Here is a 22,141-nt window from a genome sequence, read left to right as displayed (position 1 = left end):
ATGTGACTACTCATCAGCCAAGCTGCAGGAGACATTCCCATTTCCCACATCCATGTCATGGATGGCTGCTGCTTGCTGGCTGAGACATGCAGAAGAAGCCCTACACTTGGTCTACAGGGCTTCCAGTGCTGCCCCTGTGTACCTACACATTTAGTTAGTGTTTCTTATCTCAGTGAGACAATTCAGCGTTGCTCTTAGGTAACTTTTTTGATTCGTATCGTTTGATTCCCAAATACGAAATGAGAAATTTGCAGCTACAGCCCTGAAAGGCTATATTCCAGCTCCCTGCTCCTCCATCCAAGTTCTCTCCCTGCTGCTCCTTGACCCACTCATCAGGCATGGCTAGCATATAAGCAACTTTCCCATTTTCAGTTGCACACTATTTTCTGGCAACCTGCTACTTCATTGCGGTGTGGAGATGTCAAACATACACTCGGACCCAAAGGGAAAGATGTTTTCTCTCTGCCCAAGGACACTCACAAAGAGCAGACAGCAGTGAGTGCCCCAGTGGGATGGGTGTGGGAGCCCAAGGAGCCAACGTGCATCTGGCCTCCAGCAAGTCTCCTCTGCCTCATCTTTTCATCTTAGTCAGGGGAGGTAGTGCTATTCATTATCTCATTTCACCCTAGGAAAAATGTTACCAAGATTGGTATGGTACTTACACAATACAGATACTAGAGCAGTCCTGTAAAAAAGCCTTGAAGAAATGACTGGCCTTACTCGTTGCACCAAATGCAGTAACCAACACAGGATCACTAATTTAAAATGGCATGGAATAATATTGCTGACCTATTTTATTTTTAAGCATGCCCTGGATATCCTCGCCAACACAAATTTAAAAAAAAAAGAAAGAAAGAAAAAAAAAAAAAAAACCTCTAGTATGTGATGATATAATTAAAATGTAATAATATGATTAAAGCATCTCCCTGATGGAAGTGTGATCTTACAGATACTTTCTGAAATTGGAGCATTTTGGTACAGCCCAGATTTTTTCTCCAAGAGCATCTCAGGTGGGACTGGCATGATTACCTGGGGGGCCTGGGTACCCAGTGATCCTTCAGAGATAGAATCACAGAATTAAGGTTGGAAAAGACCACTAAAATCACCTAGTCCAAACATTAACCCATCCCCACCACATCCAATGAACACTCAGTGCCACATCTACAGGTTTCTTGAACACGTCCAGGAATGGTGACTCCACCACTTCCCTGAGCAGCCTATTGCAATGAATTACCACACATTCTGAGAAGAAATTCTTCCTAACATTTGTGCAGAGCACTTGCTGCACACCCTGGCTTGTGAGTGGATGGATCTGTAGGATATGGCACAGGGAGGCGTAAAAAGAGATGGATTAATTTACAACTTTTTTTGTTAGCTTTTCTTGTTTTTCCCCCATTATTTCCCTCTGTCATGGAATGCTCTGCACTTCCCAGCTCATGGCTAGCGGTAATTTATCCTCAATCTTTTGGCTATTAAAGAAAAAAAGAAAAAAAATCAAATTTTGCAAAAAAATTAAGCAGGAAAGCCACTTGTGTTCATGTGTGACAATTATTTTCAGCTGCGTAATTTTTTTCAATAGAGTTAATAACCTACTTATTCTACCTGTTCTTAGTATAGTCTCATCACAGAACTCTCATGGTGTGCTCAGTGTGCAAAGTCAGCTGAGATGCTATAATGATGTCGAAATGAAATGCTGTCAGCGCAAATCCACAAAATGACATAACGATGTCAGAAATGAAAGGGAATCATAGCAGACTGTGTTCCAGCATCGCTCAAAAATTTGCTAGAGGAAAGGGTGCCACCATTTGGGGACAATGTTTGTTATGACAGAAATGCTCAAACAGCTTAAAAGGGAACCTGCGTTTGCCAGCCACATCACTTTTTAATCCAACAGATTTATCGAGAAGTTGTGTTAATTTCCTCTATAAATATCTCTGTGAGTAGAACGGTGCTTTGTGTGGTAGAAAGTGGTTTTTAAGTAGTCACAACTCCACATTTCTTCCAAAATGGAATAGGAAGTATAGTTCCGTTGTTCACTTAAAGAAATGGGCATTGCCCCTTTGAGAGAAGGAAGAAGAAAATCCCTCCTTCGGTGATCTTCCCTGAGGAAGCACGCACCACAGTGCTGTCGCCAGATAAAGAGTTAAGATCCATCCCCCTGTCTATTTGTTCTACTTCGTGGTGGTAACAAGTCCCAAAAAAGTCCAACGCCCTTTGAGAAAGGATCTGTATTTTGCAGCTGGTCATATCCAAATCAAATAGTTGGCAGGAATGCAGCCATAATGTTAGCACTCGGACTGTGTTTACAACAGCATCCACAGGCATCCTAAACAGCTGACAACGTTCTTGGTATCAGCAATAGATACACAGCTGCCTCATGATGCCTCTCCCAGGAAAGCACAAGTCTTCCTTATGAGGCGCGACTGAGAGAGCTGGCATTATTTAGTCTAGAGAATGAGACCGTAGAGCTTTCTGCAAGAGCCTGAACGGAGGTTGTGGTGAGATGGAGGTTGGTCCTTCTTCCATGTAACTAGTGATAGGAAGGAATGGCCTCAAGTGCCAGGGAAGATTCAGGTTGGACATTTGGAAAAGCTTCTCCAAAACAGTGGTCAGGCACTGGAATGAGTTGCCCAAAAGGTGGTGGAGTCACTGACCCTGGAGGTGTGCAAGAAATGTTCAGATGTTGTACTGAGGGACATGGTGAGTGGGAACTATTGGTAGTAGGTGGACAGTTAGATTGGATGATCTTGGACGTCTTTTCCAGCCTTGGTGATTCTATGATACTGTGATTCCCCTCAACACATCCATCTTTCTCCACCTCAGCCATGGGAGCAGAGGGTCTGTGCTCAAAGCTGGGACCTGACTTTTGGGTGACAAATTTAGGTGAGCTGCACTCCGTGTTAATGAAACTTACTGAGAAGCTGTAACACTGTAACAGCCTACACTGATGCTCAAACCTTCCCCCAAAAAAAAAAAAAAAAAAAAAAAAAAAAAAAAAGGATGCTTAATGTTTCAGTTGATGGGAGGAATTTCTGAAAGCTCCTATATGCTTTAGGGGCTCACACTCTCTTCTCCAGTGCCAAGTTTAAATAACAAAGTGGGCTTAGATGACTTATTGTCATACAAAGTTGTCTTTTAACAAAATCGGTAAACTTGGTTACTGTAAGAAATTCCATGATTTCACTGGAGAGGATTTTTCTTCAACTGTTCATGAGACAAAACAATATGGAAGTCTAAAAACTGCACACTGATGTTTCAAAACACGTTTTCATTCTGCAATTATAAAGTGTTTTACATTTCCTTTATACAGAACTGAAGACCTTAAAGAAAAGTCAAAGCTGAAGTACAACACTTAAGTTCAAGTCAAGAAAAATGTGTTTTATATGATCTAAAAAGCCCATCACTGTTGCTAAATTCTGCAACTCTGAATAAATACTGAGTGATCATGCCAAAAAAGTTTTTCAAAGATCCATTAGACTTTCCTTAGAAACAAAACCCTACTCAGACTGCCCAAACTGCTTTAAAAGTAGTGACCCCTTATCACCAATGGCTGAAAATCGAAAGTCACATCAGTAATTTCAAGTGATTTTTCTACAGTGATTTTTTAACCCTACCCTGCTCTACAGTGATTTTTTTAACCTGACTCCACTCTAGAAATGGTACTGGGAAAAACTTTAATTTATTCCTAAGAAGACATTCAAGCAGATTAAGCCTCCTCAGGAAATCTTTGAGGTTGGTGTGGATTTTGACTAGATAACATCTTTCAGGTATTTGCAGTTCTGACAAAATACATTCATCTGACTGGAATAAATTATTAAGCTTTCACTTGTGTGAAATTTGCTCCCAAAAGCAGTAAAGAAAGTGCAAAATAATGCTTCACATTATGGCTAAATGCATTTAAAGCTTTTCAATTAAAACCTGGATTTGTTTAGAGAAGGTTGAATATTCTTGTTTTCCTTCTATAAACAAGATTTTCACTTAAATGAATGCTCAGAGGTCTTCTGCACACTCATATGCTTAAGAAGTAAGTCTATTACTATGTCAAATGTGTCTCACTGGAAAAAGCTATTGACTATTCCATTCTCTTGCTTTAATTTTCCACTGCTCTTGTAGTTGGAATACTCCAGGTGGGTACTGTGTGTGCTCCTGATTATGCTGTGGTACACAGCAGGGAAACCTCTTATCTCAGACTGGTTGCCTAGTTGAGAAAAAAAAACACATTTAAGGTAGTAAACACAGCTGTGGAAGAAGTATTTTCTATTTCCTTGCTGTTTGTTTTAATGTAGTAAAATGACATAATTATGGAAGTTTGCAAAAATGCCAAAATGTAAAACACAATAATAATTCTGTGTATGTTTTCTATTACAGTTTATGTGTCTTCAGATGTAGCTCTAAAGAGTCCAAGAAAATCTTCAGAAGTGCGTTTTCTGCTTTGCGCTCTGCTTTGCCATGATAAATAAAGCACAGAATTTCAGAGAAAAGGGAATTTAGAAATAAACCGATGGTTGTGCTGGCATTAAGGAGTGTTCAAGTCTTGTTCCTGCCACTTTCATGCCAGCTCGGAGCTTCTGGCTTGAAGATTTTTGTTTCTATTGTTTTCTCTCAGACTCTGTGCAAACTCTTTAAAGATAGGAAATTTGCAGATCTGTGAGAAAAAAAAAAAAAAAAAGAAAAAAAAAAAAAAGAATAGAGTTTTTGTAAATCTAGCCACCACGACTTCATCTGAAGAAAATGAAATCTGAACTCTGAAAGAGGACAATGCCTTTTATTTATTTTTTTCAGCTTACAAAGAAATAGAGTAATGCAATCTCTTTTATTTCCTATTCAAATGGGGCTGAAGTGTTTTCTTCTGTGGCGTGTAAATTCTGCTTTGCAAAGAATTCGGAGCACACGCATTGTATTTGCCAAGAGCACCGGGCTTATATTGGATGAGTAAACAGCACCATAGTATGATCATTTAGAATAGATATTAGGAAGAAATTCTTTACTGTGAGGGTGGTGAGACACTGGAACATGTTGCTCAGCGAGGTTGTGGATGCTCCTTCCCTGGAAGCATTCAAGGCCAGGCTGGATGGGGCTTTGAGCAACCTGGTCTAGTGGGAGGTTGGAACAAGATGATCTTAATAGTCCCCTCCAACCCACACCACTCTATCATGCTATGACTATAAGCACAAAATGTGCAGAAGTCTGTGATTGTCGCTTTTATTTCTACTTCCAGAAGTTAATGCTGAACACCCAACAAGGAGATCTGCTGCCCACAAAACCACTCACCACCACCAATAGCCCACCAAAAGAAGCACCAGGCTTTGTTAGAGATCCTCAGTGCAAACTTTGCCCATAAAACCCTACAGCTCTCTGCCCTGAAACTCTATGGAAAGTAAGCTAAAGGCATCCTGGCCTCTCTGGTCTTAGAAGTGTCCGGTTTTTATACCAACATTTGTGCGAACACAAAGGACTCCTGAAGTTCTGCTGAATGCAGCTGGGAAGGCTCACACTGGCTCCAGCACATCCTTGGATCACGCTGCACCCTCCTTTCACTCGGTCCAGAACCCTCATTGTGTTGCTCAGAATTGTTGTAAGATGACTGTCTCCCTTCATAACTGCTGCATGCTATCTAACTGCTCTTCCAAAGCCAGAAAGGGAAATTGCTGGCCCTCGTGGAACATAGCAGCAAAGCCCAGGACAACCTGGGAGAGACGGCCTGCTGAAGCCAGCAATTCTCCTGTTGGCTTTAATGGAACTTGGAGGAGCTCTGTGGGTCATGACAGGTAACTCTCACCATTAAGCAGGTTCCCACCTTCCTTACACCTTCTTGTAAGGGGCCCTAGTGTTCACCAACAGCCCTTCAAGAGATGGCAAGTCCCAAAAACAAACACGGGCATCATCACATGCCCGTTGTGACTGAGGGAGTCTGCAGTCAGAGCTGTGTCACATTAACCATGCGTACCTCTTGTGGCAGCATATGAGAAAAAAAAGAAAAAAAAAGTGCATTTTTTAATAAAACTGATGAAAATGCTACTAAAAGCCATACAGATTTGAAGGCCAGAAATGAGCATAGAAGTCATTTGCTCTAAATAAGCCATACAACCTTACCTACTAATTTCTGTGTTGTTCTTCCATTATGTGCTTGTTCCAAAGACCTGACCTGGAGGGGCAGTCCATCTCCACGAGAAAGTACGTGTCAGAAGGAAGCTACCATAACCCTTTGTTTTTTCCAAAGGTTGATTTACCCTTTCAGTAAGAAGAAAGAACAAAAAGATAAAATGTGTCCTATTCCTTGTCCAAATGCATTTTCAGCTAAAGGTCTTTGATGAAAATTCTTCTGTAGGTGTTCATCCAGGTGGTATTTTACCGCACAGTACTTGCCTCCCTTAAAATAGGGAGTGATTCTTAAGAAAAACACTTTATCTCTCTGTCCCGTGCCAAGGCATTTTCCTAATAATAAAAGAACTAGAGGGCTCACAGAAGCACAAATGACACAGCCCCAAGAGCTATTTTTCAGTCACCAGCTAGAGAGCATCGTGATGAAGAAATCTGAGCTGAAGAAGAAAATACCTCCATTTTTCCAATAAGTGAACATCTTCACAAGAATGTAAAACGAGTGTTAAAGCAGAGCATCCTGATGTTTCTTCCAGCAGGGCCTCTTGCAGGGACAAAGATGTAATTCAGGCAGGGAGAGCAGAGAAAGGAAAGTCTTTTCTACTGTGCTTATGGCAACGGCAGTGCCCTCCCTGAGCCCCTGGAGCAGGCAGCACGAGCACTATGCTGAGCAATGCACTGACAGGCAGTGTCCCTGCAGGGCTGCTCCCAGCTGCAGGCAAAGGGGAAGGCTCCCTGTGCTGCCTGCAGAGCCAGCATTCAGATTATGGCAGCACACATTTCAGTGAGGGATGGATAAGTCATGGAAAGAGATGAAATGAAATAATGTAGCCTTGAAACTCCAATCTCAGGGAAAGTCTTGTATGTATTCACTTATTAAAAAAAAAAAAAAAAAAAGAAAGAAAGACTAGAGTAGGAGAGGCACAAAAAGAGGGGTGATTTTGCTGTTTTGATCTTTAACCTGCAAGGTGTCCTGGCTCCTTGTTGAATGCTACTTCTCACACTGGCCTCCTGAGCAGTCTCACTGCTGTGTTTTATCACTGCATCGATTTGTAGGCTTTAATGCCGCCTGATTTGTGCTGATTGCCTTTGAATCTAGCACTATCATCATCCCCAGTTCTGTTCAGGTCTAAACTATAAAAGTCTGTTTGACCTCTGCAGGATAACAAGGCATTAGAGACTTACGAAAAGAGCAAAATGACAACAGTAAGCTTCACTCCCAAGGTTTCAAGGGGAGATCCATGAGCTGTGGGCCTTTCAAAAGCTTTTTGCCAGCAAATGTGCCCTGCTCTGCTCCACCGACAGCAGAGCGAAAGGGATGGCAGCCCTGGGAAGTTTGGGTGCTTTGATCAGTCATCTTTTAACGGGCATGTCAGTGACCTGGGAAAGCATTCCTATGGCACCGGGATGCAAAGGGATTTATCTAACCATCTGAAGTCCCACAGAGCAGCAGCCCTGCTCCTGTCTGAGGCCGAGGAGTGAGTTATGGCTGAAGGAGAAGTGACAGGCGGCGAGAATAAGCAGAGCGAGATGAATCAGCTCCTCAAGGGGTAACTGCCTGCGGCTGCCCGGAGCTGAAAGCTGCTGCAATAAATTTTCAGGCCTGAAAAGATCATTGCAGTCACCCAGCCCAGCTGTCCAGCCCCGCAGGATGCCGGATTTCCTGGAGTCCTTCCTCCTGCAGGCCTCGGAGCTGCAGGCAGCTCTTCAGTCTCCCTCTGCTCATCCTCTCACTCTTCACGGCCATGCCAGACCTAAGTTGGGCAGCCCCAGCAGCCTCACAGCAGCTCTGGAAAGGCAGCCAATGCCAGCATCATCTTGGGAGCTTCCCTGCTGGCCTCCATGGCCTCAGGGAGGTGAGCAGCCTTACCCCACAGTGTGAGACAAGGGCTGGAGGTGGGAAGAGCTCTCTGGATGGGCGTCGCTTTGCCGCCCAGCCCAGACAATGTCTGCTTTCCTATAAAAAGGGGCCTGCGTGTGCTGAGCTGAACTGCCATTTGGGGGAAGCAGGTGGGAGCATGAGCTCCTCATGTCAGCTCTTGGGCCAGTCACAAACACAACTTTCACAGAGTTTGTTAAAGGGCAAATTCCAGTTCCGTCAGAACTAGGAATTCCTAGGCCACGGTTTTTCTGTGCAGCATTAAGGTTTGGGGCAGGCGGAGCCCAGAGAGCCCAGGCCACATACACCCATCAGCAGCCATGCCCAGGTGGAAGAAAATGAGCTGCCTTCAGGGCAGGGAAGGGGAACACAGGAACCCAACAGATCCTGTCCTCAGAATGCCACGAGTTCCGGAATGCCCCTTCCCTGCTGACCCTGCAATGCTGCTGAAACCCCAACAGAAAGTCCCACACTCGAACCAGATTTTCTTCCAGGTTTATTTCTCCTCCCTGCTCCCAGTTCTCTTTTATTTTTACCCCCAAACCCTTTCCTGCATTCTCTCCTTTCACCACAGGTCTGTGACACTCTCGGGCACTCACTGCCCCTCATCACCGTGTGCATCTGCCCCTTCCCTGCACTGAACACAGCGAGATTTTTGCTTTGAAGCAGACCGCATTTGTTTCCAGCCTCAGGCATGAGGACGTTCAGCCCCTTTGCCCCCTGCTTTGGAACCGCCCCTGGGTACAGAGCGCGAAGCCTGGAGCAGCGCGCTGGAAGGAAGCCCTCTGTTGTCCAAGTTCTTGGTAAATCTCCATTTTCTACTGCTGTAAAACATGAGTTAATCCATGTTTCCACTGTGGAGGGTTTTTTTTTTTCTTTTTTTTTTTCTTTTTTTCTTCTTTTTTTTTAAGGAAGGGGGGGGGGGGGGGGGGGGAGGGAATTCCTTTCATTCTTTGCCAGCAATTTCCATGGAAATACAGTTTCCAGCAAAAACTTTGTGCCAGAGCTAGAATATTTTCTCCAGAAAGTAAAAGATTTTTCTCTGAACAATTGAAAGATTGCATCCAAAAGTCTGAGAGGCTTCATCTGAAATATTTCGCTCGTTGGCTGCAAACAAAGCCCCGAGGGGCGCGGGGACGGAAACGCTCCGAGAACCCTTCGGGTTCCCAGGCGGGGGGCACCGCGCCGCGGGGCGCTCCCACGCCGCCACGGGAAGGGCGGTGCCGGGGGACAGCGCCCGCAGCCCGGCCCCGTCCCGCGGTGGGCTCCGAGCCGTCCACTCGGGTCCGGGGCCCGGCGCCCCGCTCCCGGCCTTCCCCCGCGCCGCCTCCGCGGCATCTCCCCGACGCGGGCGGGAACAATCGCCGCGTTGTCCGGCGGCGGCTCCCGCGCTCCGCTCTCCGTGCCCTGCGGGGACAGCGCTGGCGGGGCCGCCCGGCTCCGCGCCCGCCGCCGCCGCTCAGTCTGGGCCCGGAGGGGACGGGCGGCGGCGGCGGGGCGGGGGGGCCGCAGGTAGCGCGGCGCCGCTCCCACGCGCGGCCGCAGCGTGGCGCTATTGTCACGGGCACGGCCGAGCCGCGCTGCGCTCCGGGACTGAGAGCGGGTGAGCGCGGGGCCCCCCGGCCCGGCCCGGCCCGGCTCGGCCCGAAATGGCGCAGCGGGCGCGGGGCCCCGGCGCGGCTCGGGGAGCGTGTGTCGGGAACAAAGCGGGCATTGTGGGGAGGAAAGCAGGGGCCGGCTGTTGCTGAAAACGCGCTCTCCCCACCGGATGTGTTAAATAAAAACCGCTGGGGAAAAAAACAGCGGAAAGTCAGGAAAATCGGGTTCGGGAGGCGTGGGGGACTGAAAGTTCCCGAGTGCGGGGGTCTGTGTGGTCTCCGATGGGACTGCAGAGGCTGCGGATGCTTAAAAAATAATTTGGGGGAGGGGGTTATATCTGGAAGATTTTTCTTTTTGTTTACTTGAATATCGAACTCTTTTTCCTCTGCTTTGACTCGGAATAGAACAAGAGCAAAGTTTTGGCGCTGCTGTCCCAGTCCCCAAATTTCAAATCCCAGCTCCTCTCCTCCCCGCGCTCAGACGGCACCGTCCTGCCCGGACGTGTCGGAGTGCAGTGCCCTGGAATTTATGACAGCGTTCAGCTTCCCCCCATACCCCCCCCTCGCTTTCCCCTCTTCGTGTGTTCCAGTGAGAATTGGGAGCTTTCATAAACACGAAAACGCTCCTGGAGCTTCATGGGACCCCCCCAGGCCCCCGAGCATAGCGCTGCGAGGGGACCGGGGCATTGGTTGGGGGGGAGGCGGGGGCTTCCGTGGGTCGTTCCTCATCTCGAAGCCGTTCGGTCACTGCCGTACGGTTAGGACGTTGCTGTCGGTATTCACTTGAAAAGAGCTTGAATGGGACTTCCCCCCCCCACCCCCCCCCTTTTTTTTTTTTTTTTTTTTTTTTTTTTTTTAAGCCAAAGCTTTGTTGTGCTAAACTAGTTGGACGAGTTAGGGTGTCGCTGCTCCCGATTGCTCTGGCCAATGGAACCCGATCCACCCTGCTGTGCGTAAGAGCGCAATTAAGGATTTAACCAAGCCTATGCTGCGCCCCAGCCAGCAGTCTGCCGCAGCCGCCGCGCCGAGCCGCCTCCCCCGGCCATGTCCGCCTGAGCCCGGCGATCCGCGCTATGACAGCAGTGTTTGACAGAAGGGTCCCCAACATCAGGTCCTCCGACTTCCAGCCGCCTTTCCAGAGCGCCGCAGCCATGCACCACCCGTCCCAGGAGTCTCCCACTTTACCCGAGTCCTCGGCTACGGATTCCGACTACTACAGCCCGACGGGGGCGGCCCCGCACGGCTACTGCTCGCCTACCTCGGCTTCCTACGGCAAAGCGCTCAACCCCTACCAGTACCAATACGGCATGAACGGCTCCGCCGGCAGCTACCCCGCCAAAGCCTACGCGGACTACGGCTACGGCAGTCCCTACCACCAGTACGGAGGCGCCTACGGCCGCGGGCAAAGCTCCGCGGGGCAGCCAGGTGAGAGCGGGGTGAGGGACGCGGGGACGGGGCTTCCGCGGCCGCGAGGAAAATAGAAAAGTAATAATAAATTAACGATAGAAAATAATAAACGAACAACATATTAAAGAAACCTTTGAAAATTAAGTTAGAAAGAAAGAAAAAAAATTAAAAAGTGGAACGCCGGGTCCGCTTTTCCCAGCGCAAACCCCGTCGGAAAGGGCTCCGGAGAGAGGCGGCCGTCGGTCAGCTTCACCCGGGCCCCGCTGCTGCCTTCCCCATCCGCGGGACGGGAGCACGACCGGCTCGTGGTGCACCGCGGAGCCGACGAGAGCTGCCGTCCCTGCTCGGAGAGGGGGGGGAGCGGAGCGGGATCGGGGGGTTGTGCCAGAGAGCGCCGCGATTTTAGCGCTCTGCGTTGCTTTTTTGTAATAAAAGAAATATTGAGAAATACAAAGGAGGATAGGTGGGGATAAAGAAGTAAGGAAATAACGAGAGCACGCTGAGCGCCCGGCGCTTGGTTCAGGACGAGAGCGACCGCGGCGGAGCTCGGGACGCGGTGCGGTGCCGGAGCTGTGCGGAGGAGCGAGTGCCTGCCGGGCCGGGTCCTTCCCTTCCCTTCCCTTCCCTTCCCTTCCCTTCCCTTCCCTTCTCTTCCCCTCCCCTCCCGGCGGAACACGGGGAGCCGGAGCCGCGCGTGGGGCTCCCGCAGCGCCCTCCCAGCGGGGAGCCCGGCGGGCAGGGAGGGAGCGGCCTCCGGCGCGGGCGGCCCGGGGGGAGCCGCGGGGGCCCGTCGGGACGGCGCCGCCGCCCGGCCCGCGCCTTAACGTCTGCGTGTGTGTCTCTCTCCCGCCCTTGCGCCCGTGCAGAGAAGGAGGTGGCGGAGCCCGAGGTGAGGATGGTGAACGGCAAGCCAAAGAAAGTGCGCAAACCGCGGACTATTTATTCCAGCTTTCAGCTGGCGGCGTTGCAGAGGAGGTTCCAGAAGACCCAGTACCTCGCCCTGCCCGAGCGGGCCGAGCTGGCCGCCTCGCTGGGACTCACGCAGACGCAGGTACGCGGCTCTGGGCGCTGTGGGGCGGGGCGGGGCGGGGGGGTCCCGCAGCGATCTCTGTTGCCCGCGCCCGGCCCTGACCGTGTGGGTTTCCCTCCGCTCTCCCCCTCCCGCAGGTGAAAATCTGGTTCCAGAACAAAAGGTCCAAGATCAAGAAGATCATGAAGAACGGGGAGATGCCCCCGGAGCACAGCCCCAGCTCCAGCGACCCCATGGCCTGCAACTCCCCGCAGTCGCCGGCGGTGTGGGAACCTCAGGGCTCGTCGCGTTCCCTCGGCCACCACGGGCACGGGCACCCGCCCGCCGCCAACCCGTCCCCCGGCAGCTACCTGGAGAGCCCCTCCGCCTGGTACCCCGCCGCCAGCCCCCTCGGCTCCCACCTGCAGCCCCACGGCTCCCTACAGCACCCTTTGGCGCTGCCCTCCGGGACGATCTACTGAGGGCCGAACCCTTCTGCTTCTTTTGTATTCCGCTCCCTGGACTCCTGTGTTTTACGGTTAAGGAATAATAACGAAAGGAATGCGTATGGGGGATTTTTAAAGGGAAGCGAAACAAACGACAACAACAACAACAAAAAGGTTAAAATGTGTAAAGCTTGTGCATGTAACTTATTGCATTTCAAAGGAACCCTTTTTTATACCGTGCGGACGTTTTTTGGCTCAGCTGTGGACACTGTCAATGGTGCCTTGAAATCTATGACCTCAACTTTTCCAGAGACTTTTTTTCAATGTTATTTTAACCCTTGTAAATAATTGTAGATAGAGGAATTAAACTGTATATTCTGAATAAAATAAAATTATTTCGACCACGAGAAGCGTTCCCAAATCACCCCTTCTGGAAAAATTAAAAAAAAAAAAGAAAGAAAAAAAAAAAAAAAGGAAAGCCCAGATGCAGACAGAGAGGCGTTTTGCCGGGCCGCAGAGGAGAGAAGGGCAAAGCCCCGCTCCCCACGCTCCCGCGGGTTCATCCGGTGCAGGGATTCTCACCGCTGCATCTGCGCACACGGGGCGGGACATCCCCAGGCCCCGCGGGTGGGACGGCGGCGGCGGAAAGATGGAGGACAGCCGGGATGCGCTGCGACATCCCGATGCCGGGAGCAGCGGGGCCGAGGCGATCAGCGGGAAGGCGGCCTTGCGGCGGGGCCGGGGGCCGCGAGCAGGACGCCCGGGGCGCTGCGGGCGGTCCCGGCTTTAGGATTTATAGGGAGCGACCGCGGAGCAGCTCGGTTGGTCTCTTTGGCCAACTTCCATCTCCTTCAAAAAATCAAATTAAATGAAAAAAAGAAAATCCCGACTTTTTATTTTCTTCTTCCTCGTTTAGCTTTAGTCAAGCAGTATTATTTTTATTTTTGCTGTTCGTTTGGGACCTGTAGCCGGAGCTTCCCCCTTTCGCCGAGATTTCTCCCCTCAGCCCCCGAGATAGCAGCCCCGGCTCGGTCCCTCCCCGCCGGTCCCTTCGCGCTCACTCCTTCCCTCCCCCACCGGGAGCCCGGGGGCGGCGGCAGCGCTGGGAGCGCCGGCACTGTGCACCGGGCAGAGGCCCTGCCTGGGAGTCGCACCGCGCCCGGCCGCTGCCCCTCTGCCCGCGAGGTGAGCAGCCCAGCGCCGGTGGGGACGCTGCTGTGCCCTGTGCGCTGTGCCCCGTGCCCTGTGCCGGCGCCTGTCCCGGGGCCTGGCGGCGGCCGAAGAGAAACCGTGAAGGGGATGGGAGACGGGATGGGATGAAGTGTCCTTTGTCTGACGCTTTCTTTGGGCACGACGGATTGCTGGCTCGGGAGGGTTGTTTTTTTTGTTGTTGTTGCTTAATTTTTTTTTCTTTTTTTCCTTTTTTTTTTTTTTTTCTTTCTTTTTCTTTCTTTTTTCCCCTCGCTCTCTCTTCCCCGCCCTTCTCTTTTCCTGGCGGCCACTTCCATGAGGAGCCGGGGCAGCTCGGGGATCCGAGAGGAGCCGCATTCCTGTGGGTGCCGAGCGGCTCCAGGGCTGAGCCGCAGGGCCTGACACAAACACGCACAGACACACACACACACACAGTCAGACACACACACACAGCCATGGGCACCACGGAAAACCCTCCCCCATGGATCCCTGCTGCGCTCCCCCACCACCTCTGCTCCCCTTGGCACGGAACGGCTTCCCTCTCCCATCCCCGTGTCCCCCCAACTGCAGCGCGGCTCTGAGGACACTTCTCGCCTTCTCTCCCCATCCATGCCCACTCCATGTCCACTCCATCCCCGTTCCGTGCCCGCCCCGGGGGTCACCGCGCATGGGGCAGCGATTACAAATATCTATGATGCGTGCCACGCGATTGATACACTGAGGTGGTTGTGGGGGTGGCTGTAGGACAGAGATGTGTTGCTTCTGTAAAGTCGGGGTGGAGGGGAAACCCCCCTTCTTACTCTCAGCGCTCGGAGCGGCCGCCCGCAGCGGGGCAATGACCTGTCCGAGGGGTCGGGCGGGGGCTGTGGAAATGGAACCGCAGAGCTCGCACGGGGCCGCCCTTCCACTCTGCTTTTTTTTGGGTGAGGAAGAACCTGTGTTCCATCCTCGGTGCTGCCCTTTGTTCCGCGCAAAGTCCTCTCACACGGTGGCGGGGGCCGAGCCCCTGCCCTCCCCTGGTATTTGTGTACCCACGGGAGCCACGCTCCACTCTCAGCTCCCGGCCTCGTACTTTCCCTCCCAGGTGCGGGCCCGCAGCCGCCCGCCCGCTGCCGTCGCTCTGCCTGGTGGGGCTGCCCGAGCGCGGACTCCCCGGGCGCTGCATCCCCTGCCCGGCTCCGGTCAGGCAGCGGAGCCACTCTCCGCTCCGGGAAACCTCTGCTCTCTCCTCGATGCGCGTCACACAGCGCCTTTGCAGGGCTCGCGCTGCCCGTGGACCTTATCTCTCCTTTCCTAAGCACCGCTTCCATCCATCCCCGCGCGAAGGAAGGCCCCGAGCTGCAAGAGCCGCCGCTCCCCTGTCCCCATTGTAGCCTCCAGCCACATGCGGCCCTGCGCCCACCGTCCCCGGGGTTCACAAAAGCGCATCAGGAGGCGAAAGGGAACCCCCCCACGCGCAAACCCCGCGAGCCTCAGGTAGTCCTGTTAGTCGGGCTCTTTGAGCTTAATTAATGACAATTAGCAGGTTGCGCGCTAATTTCCCCAAGGATCTCTGCCTGCTGCTGCTGCAGGGGTGCGGGGCAGAGCGGAAGGCCGCTCCGCACCTCGGCGGGGGATGCGCGGTACCCGCCGCCGGCCGCGGGCGGCGGGCAGAGCCGCAGTGCGGGGCCGGGACCAGCCGCGTCGCCCCGCTCATCGCCCCCCAGCGCCCGTCAGCGCCCCGCGCCGCTCCCCCCGGGCCCCGCACTGCCGCGCAGCGCTGATTCGCTCCTTTCTTAATTCCCGCTCCTCTCGTTCCCTCGGAATCAAACACTCTTTTGTCCTTCGGAGTTTGATTTGATCGCTCCCGTTCGCGTTTCACTTTTGTGTTTCTCTCTCCCTATACCATTACTCATTGAGTGCCCCGCGAAATTACAATCGTACATTTTCAACTCAGCAACCCATTTGCAGTGCAAAAATAGGGTCTGAATAATGGCTGAATGAGCCCTACTGGACAGTTTCAGATGTAACACTCCGTAATAATTACATCGCGGGCTGGATTAGGATGCTATTATCATAATCTGGACGTTTACAATTATCTGTAATTTGCAAAGATGCGCCAGGTCTTGATTACAGCCGTTTTTTTTATCAAGCTAACCATCACTAAACAGTGACAGTAATAACAGCTAATTTTGCTGGCAATATAAGAGGTGCCGGGGTGTGCAAACAATTTCACACCTGGATGTGCTCACTCAACCACGAATATAGAGAAAGCGCTTCTGCCCTGAGCCGCAGAAAAATACCCCGCACCGTTCGGGCTCAGTGTACTCGCGCGGCCCCGCGCCTTGCCGGACCCACCGGGCACGGTAAGTGTGGGGCTCCGCGCTCGGGGTCGCTCCGCGCCTCTTCCCCGCCTCCCCCCGGGGCTCTGCCGCCGCTCCCCGCGCGATCCCCCGGCGCCGCGCCTCCGCTCTCCGCAGCCGTGCGCGGAGGGAACAGCGCGCACATCCTCGGGGCGGCAGGGCCGGCGGGAGGGCGGCGGCGGGGCACCGCGCAGCGCCTGCGGCGAGCGGCGGCCGAGCGGGGGCCGGGATGTGAGCGGGCGGGCGGGCGGGCGGGCGGGCGTGCCGCCTCTCGGTCCATAGATGCCGCTGTTTCATGAGAGTCGGCTGCCGCGCGGGTGGGACGCGGCTCTGCCCCCGCTGTCACTCGCCGCCCATCCCGCCGGCGGAGCGGCCTGCCCGTACCGCTTCTCCTACCGCGTTACTCTCACCGGGCTCTTTTTTATCACTCCTTTGCTCTTTCGCCGTCTGGCTTTCCCTGGATCCTGCCCTCGTGGGAGGTTGTGGGGGTGCGGGGGGGGAGGCTTCCCCGCGGCCCGCAGCGCCGGCTCGGGGCTGCGACGGAAGGGTTAAAACCGACTCGGCACAACTGGCCAGCCCGGCCCGGTTCGGCCCGACCCGGCTCAGCGCATCCGGCGCGAAGGCCGCGCTCCCCCCTCGGCCCGCACTCGGGGCCGCCGCCGGTGTCATTTGAATAATGCGGGGAGCCCCGCTCGCAGCTGTACCGCCGAAGCCTCTTCCATTCTTTTCAGCATTATAATTTGGGTTAATTTTCAATTTTAGGCCCTACGTCTCTGCAATTTGTGTATGAATAACAGAATAATTTTCCTCTTTTGTTTCGCCTTTCCTGTTCCCGAATCTAAATAAAGATGGCTTTTTAGTATTAAAAGTGGAAGAAAATTACAGGTAATTATCTTTGACGGTAAAAACGCTGTAATCAGCGGGCTACATGAAAAATTACTCTAATTATGGCTGCATTTAAGAGAATGGAAAAAAAACCTTCTTGTGGATAAAAACCTTAAATTGTCCCCAATGTCTGCCTCAAATTGGATGGCGCTGCAGCTGGAGGCTTTGTTCGGGGCTGATCCTGGGGAGCTCTGAACCCAAAGTTTCACAGTGGGAAGGGGAAAAAAAGAAAAGAAAACCTTTTTCTTACTGTAACAATGCGAATGGTAGGAAATGACAGGACCGAGCAGCTCTAAAGCACTCCGAAGACTGACAGAGCGGGGATGTCGATCCAAAAAAAAAAAAAAAACCAAAAAAAAAAAACCAAAGCAAAAAAAAAAAAAAACCAAACCCAAAAAAACACACCACCCCCCAAACGGGGTCTCTGGGTAAGTAGTCTTTGCTTTGTGTCTAATTACAGTGAGTGTCCTTTGCACGCCTGTGTGTAGCTGTCATTAGACGGAGCGATCCGCGGGCTCTGTCGGCCCCGCGGCCGCCGCTTCCCGCAGCGGTTGTCCCGGCGTTGCGGGGCCGGGAGTTGCGGGGCTCTGCCCGCCGCGGGGTGGGTGCTGCCGTCGGGGGGCTCCGGGTCGGGGAGGCACGACGCTCTGCGCGGGGAACGGCGGAGGGACGGCACCGGGACGGGACGAGCTGCCCCCGGATTCAGCTGTGCGGGGCTCCCGGACGTTCCCCCTCCCCGGCGCGGGGCAGGGGCCGGGCTGCGGGGCAGAGAGACGCGAGGCGGGCGGGCGCTTGGTGGCTTTTACTCTAGATATGAAAGGAGACCAAACCATACAAAGTATTATGTACAGCTAAAATTCAACAATATATACAGAAAGGTCGCTCGGGAGGGAGGTCCAGCAGCAGGAGCGGGGTGTCGAGCTGCTCCACGGGTCCGGCTGTCTGTCAGTCCGGCTGTCAGTCCGGCTGTATGTCTGTCAGTCCAACCGTCCGTCCGGCTGTCGGTCCGCCGGGGTTTGCAGGGTGCGGGGCTGCCGGCGGCTCTCCGTGCGGTTCCCGTCGGGCTGCAGACACTCCCAGTACGCGTGCAGTCCGCGCTGCTTGGCCGTGCTCCGAGCTCGCGGTACATTTTCATTCGCAACCAGTCCTTTTTATTTAATTTGTTTTCCCTCTTCATTTCGTTACCCCTCCTTTTCTCTCCCTGTTTAATTTTTTTCCCCCATCCGCATTCGGGGTATGACACTGAGGGAGCTCGGAGCAGTCCCTCACCGCGCAGTGTCCGTAGCTCACGGAACACAGAGAGACTGCCCCGCTGCGGTTCGGGTCCTTCTCGAGGGCGAAGTCAGCCAAAAGTCCGCGCACTCCGCACAGAAAGAGGCGGCGGTGCCCCGGGGTCCGAGTGAACATAGAGAAGCGTCTCCCCCGCGCCGCAGTGGGACGTGGCTCGTTCTGCCCGAGAGCGATCGCTGAGGTTACTTCAAAAAAATGAAACAAACGAAAGGCAACCCCCCCCCCCGCACCGCCGCTCCGCTCGGGCCGGGCCGCGCCGGGCGTCCTCGGGCTGTGGGTTGTCTCGGACAGTTCACATCATCTGCGGTCTCTGCATTGTGTCTTGGTGTGGAGAGGAGTACCAGTGGGAATAGCCGGGCATGTAGCTGTTGGGGGGCATGTTGACGCCCTTGGCAGACGCTGAAACGTCCCAAACCGGCGGCAGTGCCGGGGAGCGCGGGGACAGTGCAGCGGAGCCGGGCAGAGGGTCGCTCTCGTGGGGGTTGCTGCCCTGCTTCAGCAGCTTCTTGAACTTGGAGCGCTTGTTCTGGAACCAGATCTTCACCTGCAAGCGAAAGGCAGCGAGCGTTAGGGCTGCGGGAACCGGGGCTGTGCAGGCTGCGGGGACTGTGGAGTGAGCGCCGGGGCAATGGGTGCGGAGGCAGCACGGGGACGGCCTGGGGATGGGGTGCAGCACGCATGGGGTGGGAGTCATTGCACTCTACTGGTGCCTCGTTCAGAATTTTGGGGTGACTCCATCACCTGGCGGCTGTTGTCAGCTGCGGGCATCTGCCTGGTTTGGTGCCAGGAGCTAGGAGCCAATGGACAAAGGGCACCGTGCGCACATCGCGCATCCCAAAACATGTGCGGGTCCTGGGGGGGAGAGGGGGGAGAGGCACAGCGGGGCCGGGCAGCAACTTTATTGGCACAGGTCTTGATCAGGAAATGGAAATTCTCATTTCTCAGAGAACTGCTGGCTGTGGGAACGGCTCTGGGCCCCGTCCCACCTCCCTGGCTGAGATCAGCACCCGGGTCGGGCTGCGGAACTCACAGTTATTATAGAAATTACTAAAAGGGAAGGCTAAAGTATATATGAAACTATATGCCTCTAAATCGAACAAAGGCGGCCTCCTGTGTGAATCTGACCTCACGGACTCAGCAGATGCACCGTTAGGACTACGTCTATCTGCACCGTCAGCTCGGGCCCTTACACCTGCGTGAGGGAAGCAGCGCGCACCGCACCCATCGCTGCAGCCACCGACTCGTTTGAGGCGTATTTTAAACCCTCTGTCTGGAAGCAGCTGCTATTACTGATCACGGCAAAGCACGGACTCTACTCGCTACAGCTCCCCCGGCCCAAACCCATCCGCCCGGCTTTCTCGCTGAGTCCCCTCTCTGGGCCCTCCAGCCCCTCTCCCCAGGCCGAGATGGGCCCGGCTCGACTGTGCCCCGCGTTCGGCCCGGCCCAGCGCCACTGCTCCGCACACGGCCGCTCCGGTCCCCGCATCTCTGATCACCTCCGCACATTTTGCCCGGCGGCGAGCACTGCGTTGGCGTTCTCCATCCAGGCGCAATTAACCATCGAGCTCACAGGTATCTCCTAACGAGTTCCCGATTCCCCTCTGCCTATAGGTCGCTGCGTGGCCCCGCTCTCAGCCCCGCACCGGGCCCAGCGCCTCCGCTTTGTTCTTCTCCTGCAGCCGGGCAGCGCTGGCGCCGCGATCACTCCCATCCGAACAGAGAGGCAACTCCAGCACTTTATTGTGGCGGCGGAAGGGCCGAGGGAAGGGTCCCGCTCGGCTCCTCCAGCGGCGGAGCGCTGCGCGGCGCGCACAGATCCGAGCGCGGCGGTGCGGGGCCGGGCCCGGGGCAGCGGGCGGTGCGGGGCCGCCGCAATTACCTGCGTCTGGGTCAGGCCGAGGGAGGCCGCCAGCTCGGCTCGCTCCGGGAGCGCCAGGTACTGAGTCTGCTGGAAGCGGTGGTTTAACGCCTGCAGCTGAAGGCTGGAGTATATGGTTCGGGGCTTCCGGATCTTTTTCCCTTTCCCGTTGAATCTGATCTCACCGTTTTCGATCACAGTCGTTTTCTGCTGATCTGCAAAGCAAAAAGCCGCAGCTGGGAGTTCGGCCGCAGATTGCCTCCCAGCCGTCCCCCCGGGCCGCGGACGCCACATAACACCGTGCGGCCCCCCCGGGGAAAAATAATTAACAATAAAAATAACGAGTAAAACAAAAAACGAAAGCGGAAGGTTTGGAAGCCGGGGCCTCGCGGCAGCACACAGCTCATCGCCCGGCGCTCGGGAGGCAGCAGCCTGAGACCTGCAACAATGCTTTCTCTCCCCCCCCCCCCCCCCCCCCCGCCCCTCCGCACGCTGCACGCTAACATCGGCTCCCTGCGAAAAACAGCGTTGCGCGGATATCGACGAGACGGCCCCGCAGCGCGATGGGGGATGCCGGCCCCGGGGGGAGGAAAGGGGGGGGGCACGGCGAAGGGGAGAGGCGAGGGGGGAGGCCGGAGCTCCGGGCCCCGCTCACCTGCGTCGTCCGGCCGCGTCTGGCTGGGCGCGCCGCTGGTGTGGTAGGACTGCAGGTAGGGGCTGTGCTGCGAGTGGCTCACGTAGGGGTAGGCGGCGAGCGAGCGGTGGTTGTAGGAGCCGCCGGTGCCGGAGTAGGGCGAGCTGTGATGGTGGTGCTGGTGGTGCGGGTGCGAGCCGGCGGCGGAGTGCAGGCAGTGCAGCGGGTAGTGTGCTCCGGCCATGGCCGGCGAGCTCTGCTGCGAGTGGGGCGGCGGCGGCGGCTGCGGCGGCGGCTGCTGCTGCCCGAACTCCATGAAGGCAGATTTGGAGGAGTCCTGCGCGTCCAACCCGTCAGCCATCGTGGTCATGGTCATCATCGACGGCGGGGAGGCAGAGAGCGAGGCTCTCCGGCTCGCCCCCCGCGCCCGGCCGCCCTGCCCGGCCACCGCCGCGGCACCGCTGGAGGCGGCGGGTTTATTTTTTTAAGGCTCCCGTAGTGCGAGAGGGGCCTTGTTAACCGAGGGAGGGGAGGAGAAGGGGAGGGCTGTGTGCGGAGGGGGGGGGGGGGGGGGGAAAGGGGGGGGCAGGGCTACTCCCGGCGCGTTTTGTCCCCGCTCCTCATCCCCCCGCCGGGTGTTTTTGGGGGCTGGCGGAGTCCCGGGCGGAGGTTTTAAGGTGGCTTCTGCCAAAGTTGGGCTCCGGCGCGCCTTCGGCGTGAAGGGCAGGAACGCCACAAGTCGAATGGTTCGGCTCCGGAGGGCAGCGCTTCCCCATTGGTCACTCAGCCTCCTGACGTCACCGCCCCGGCGCGCCACCGCGCGCGCAGCCCGCGGGGGCGCGCAACTCCCCGCCTCCCCCCGCCCCGCGCAGAACGAGGAGCGCGCGTTGCGCGGGGCGGGATGAGGTGCGGGGCGAGGGGATGCGCGCCCTCAACCCCCCCTTCCCCCTTCCCCCTTCCCTCGCCCTTCAATCCCGATTTGCGCGCTATTTTCTCTCTTGCGCGCCGCCGCCGGCCGCGCGCGCGATCCCCGCGCCTTTTTTTTCCCCCGCATTATTATTATTATTTCTTTTTCCGCCTGCGAGCAGCCGGCTCCCGTAATCGCTTTCAAATATATGCAAATGGCTACGTGCGGTTAGCGGTTTTGGCAAAGCTTGATTAGGATATAAACGACCCAAGGAAAAGCGCCTTCGCCCTAAATTTGTCTTTAGATTACAATTCCGGTTGATTTTATTTTATTGTCAACATTGTTAATGATAAAAATAGAGTCGTTTTACAGTTATTTTTACTTTCTGGAAGGAGGCAATTAGACTTCTAATCAGGAATACACAAAAATCTCCCATGATTAACTGCAGTACTTTGTTCAAATTGCTGCTATAAAATTCAGAACAATTTGCCTGTAATGATTATGGACTGGGTTTATTTTGGGAGGTGGAATAAAAGTGGATATAGCATAAATTATCCTCTAATTATACACCAGTGTCGCCTCAATTATCCTCTTAT

The 22,141-nt window shown here is 54.4% G+C and overlaps 2 protein-coding genes across 2 annotated transcripts; one reads left to right on the top strand and one right to left on the bottom strand.

Moving 5' to 3' along the window:
- The first annotated feature begins 10,546 nt into the window (after positions 1-10,546).
- DLX5 (distal-less homeobox 5) lies at positions 10,547-12,837 on the top strand. The gene is made up of 3 exons (XM_052692417.1): positions 10,547-11,001; positions 11,850-12,034; positions 12,151-12,837. Exons 1-3 carry the CDS (start codon positions 10,650-10,652, stop codon positions 12,472-12,474), a joined length of 861 nt encoding a protein of 286 aa, XP_052548377.1. The 5' UTR covers positions 10,547-10,649; the 3' UTR covers positions 12,475-12,837.
- Positions 12,838-17,656: 4,819 nt separating this feature from the next.
- DLX6 (distal-less homeobox 6) lies at positions 17,657-21,096 on the bottom strand. The gene is made up of 3 exons (XM_052692418.1): positions 20,660-21,096; positions 20,026-20,219; positions 17,657-18,690 (listed from the first exon to the last, which is right to left on the bottom strand). The coding sequence occupies exons 1-3, from the start codon at positions 21,015-21,017 to the stop codon at positions 18,439-18,441; spliced, it is 804 nt and encodes a 267-aa protein (XP_052548378.1). The 5' UTR covers positions 21,018-21,096; the 3' UTR covers positions 17,657-18,438.
- Positions 21,097-22,141: the final 1,045 nt, after the last annotated feature.

The sequence above is a fragment of the Tympanuchus pallidicinctus genome, unplaced genomic scaffold (assembly GCF_026119805.1).
Source record: "Tympanuchus pallidicinctus isolate F22 unplaced genomic scaffold, pur_lepc_1.0 scaffold3, whole genome shotgun sequence".
Lineage (NCBI taxonomy): Eukaryota > Metazoa > Chordata > Aves > Galliformes > Phasianidae > Tympanuchus > Tympanuchus pallidicinctus.
This window is presented reverse-complemented; position numbering and strand designations above follow the sequence as displayed.